At 54.3% G+C, this 2,264-nt stretch overlaps 1 protein-coding gene across 1 annotated transcript; it reads right to left on the reverse strand.

Annotated features, from left to right (window-relative positions):
- Positions 1-390: 390 nt before the first annotated feature.
- LOC109766186 (glutaredoxin-C9) lies at positions 391-1,362 on the reverse strand. Its single transcript, XM_020324958.4, has one exon. The coding sequence runs from the start codon at positions 1,175-1,177 to the stop codon at positions 764-766; it is 414 nt and encodes a 137-aa protein (XP_020180547.1). The 5' UTR covers positions 1,178-1,362; the 3' UTR covers positions 391-763.
- Between the last annotated feature and the right edge of the window lie 902 nt (positions 1,363-2,264).

A 2,264-nucleotide genomic window follows, 5' to 3' on the forward strand; every position in this document is an offset into this window, starting at 1 on the left:
GGTTAAAGCTACCTCACGCCTTTGAACCAAGCCTCCAAAAAAAAAAGGCAAGTCACGTTTCATGGGGCTTTGCTCTGCTGCTGCATGCGTCTGGCATCTGCGACTGCGTGCGTACGTACCGGTACCAGCGTACTACTCTACTACGGACAGTCGCGTGCATCACCTTCTGTGGACGCGTCTTCCCACTCTCCATCAAATCAAAATTCAATTTTCCACCAACAAAATGCTACTACAGCTTCAACAACTATACTCTTATTAGGATTATTTTTCCTCTACTAGGAGTACTACTACAAGTATGCATGCGACTGCGAGGCATGTATACCAATCAAGACGTCCAATTGAGTACGCAGCAAAATACACGAACATGCATAGAGATGATAGTGTCTATGGTTTACGGTGGACAGATACTTGATTTATCTCAGGATAATAATAACACAATGTGCATGCTAGTTTGCTAGGCGTCATTGCATTACATTGTTGGTCTGATCTGATGGCTAGTATCCCTCCACTCTCTAACTAGATAAGCGTCACCTACAAAAACAAACACACGCAACTGACAAGGCTAATTGAGCTTTCCTTGTTAACTATATCTACATCTCACTAGCCAGTGAAGCTCAACACACCATGCAACGCACAGCCACAGCCACAGGCACGGCACAAGAAAAGAAAAGACGACCAACACACAAAGTAAACGCCGTCGTTGATCACCACCACCATCAGTTCCGGCCGGCCGGCGAGACAGCAAAGCAATGCAGCTCGCGGCTCAGAGCCAGAGCGCGCCGGCGTCCTTGAGGAGCGGGACGAGCGTGCCGTTGATGTGGCACGCCATCACCTTCTCCACGCCGCCCAGGAGCCTCCCGCCGACGAACACCACGGGCACTGGCGGCTGCTGGTGGTGGCCGGCGCCGGGTCCGGGGGGCAGCAGCTGCGCCAGCGCCGCCTGGATCTCTCGCCCGGCGCCGCCCATCTGGTCCAACTCGTAGACGGTGGGGCCGACCCCCAGGCCAAGCAGGAGGCGCTTGACGACGTGGCACATGCAGCAGCCGCTGGCGCTGAAGACGACCACCGCGTTGCCGCTGGCCATGCGAGCCACCCGCTCGTACACCGCCGCCTCCTCCGCCTCCGCCATGATGCCGCCGCCCACCACGCCCTCCACCTGCTGCTGCATCCTCAACATCTTGGCGCCTCCTTCTCCCTCCCCGGCCTAGCCTAGCTAGCTAGTGAGAGTGTAGTTAATTGTTTGTTGGCGCAGTGCAAGGGAACGAGGATGAGGAACAGGGAGCGGTGGACGTGCGTTTATATAGGAGAGGCGGACAGGTCGAAGGGTGAGTGTGTCTCGAATGGAAGTGTGATGGGAGAAGGGAAGGGAGTATACGGGGGTGGGGTGTGGGGGTCAAAGAGACATGGATCGCTTTTGGCAGAGCTGGTCGCGAGCTCCGCAACGAACCCGGCACACTCTAACCACCACTACTCCACCCCATTCCACTACGGTTACAAGAGATGAGAGTAAAGCGAGGAGCAAGTTAAAGAGCTATGCGGTAGCTTTTGTGCGTAGACGAGGAGAAGGAAAAAGCAAAGGGATGGCCGAAAGATGGATGCAATGCATGGCATGGCGAGCCGATCCTACTCCGTAGCATGCATGCATGCACGGCCGCCTAATCTACTTATGTTGTGGCACATCAGCAAAATCAGTTACTCCTTTTCTTTATAATGAACCAATGGGCCTTTAACGCTCTCAGAAAATATTGTCCATCTCGATTTACAGGCGAATTCTAAGTACTAGGAATTTACATGTATCTGCAGGCCAAGAATTTGAACGCCGACTATACGGAGGGAGGGAGGGAGGGAACGGAGCATGGACACGGCGTGACAAGACAATTGTCGATCGTCACGGCAGCCGACAAGCCGACAGCACGACGTCCCCCTCAGCCGCCGTTTGACTCCTCGGCCCCACTGCCACCAAACGCCGTCACGCCCATCGTCACCTCCTTCACGTCCCACATTGCCTTCACGTGATCGATTCCCCCACCAGGCCCCCGCGGCATGCATAACCGTCCATCGCTCTTGGGTCTTCCTCACCAACGGCTCACACCACACAACCAACCAATAGATCAGCACAACGGGCCATAGTCGGTTGCGCGCAGTAGAGCAACGGTAATAGTCCCCGTATTGACAGCCTCCGTACGTATATATGTATGTAGAGCGTCTATCATACTTCCTCCGAGCGAAAAAGTTTGTCCCAATCTTGTTTCTCAGTGGTGCTA

Source organism: Aegilops tauschii, chromosome 2 (genome assembly GCF_002575655.3).
Source record: "Aegilops tauschii subsp. strangulata cultivar AL8/78 chromosome 2, Aet v6.0, whole genome shotgun sequence".
Taxonomy (NCBI): Eukaryota; Viridiplantae; Streptophyta; class Magnoliopsida; order Poales; family Poaceae; genus Aegilops; species Aegilops tauschii.

Coding starts and splice junctions, on each gene's coding strand:
- LOC109766186 (XM_020324958.4), bottom strand. CDS start 1,177: ATGTTGAGGATGCAGCAGCAGGTGGAGGGCGTGGTGGGCGGCGGCATC.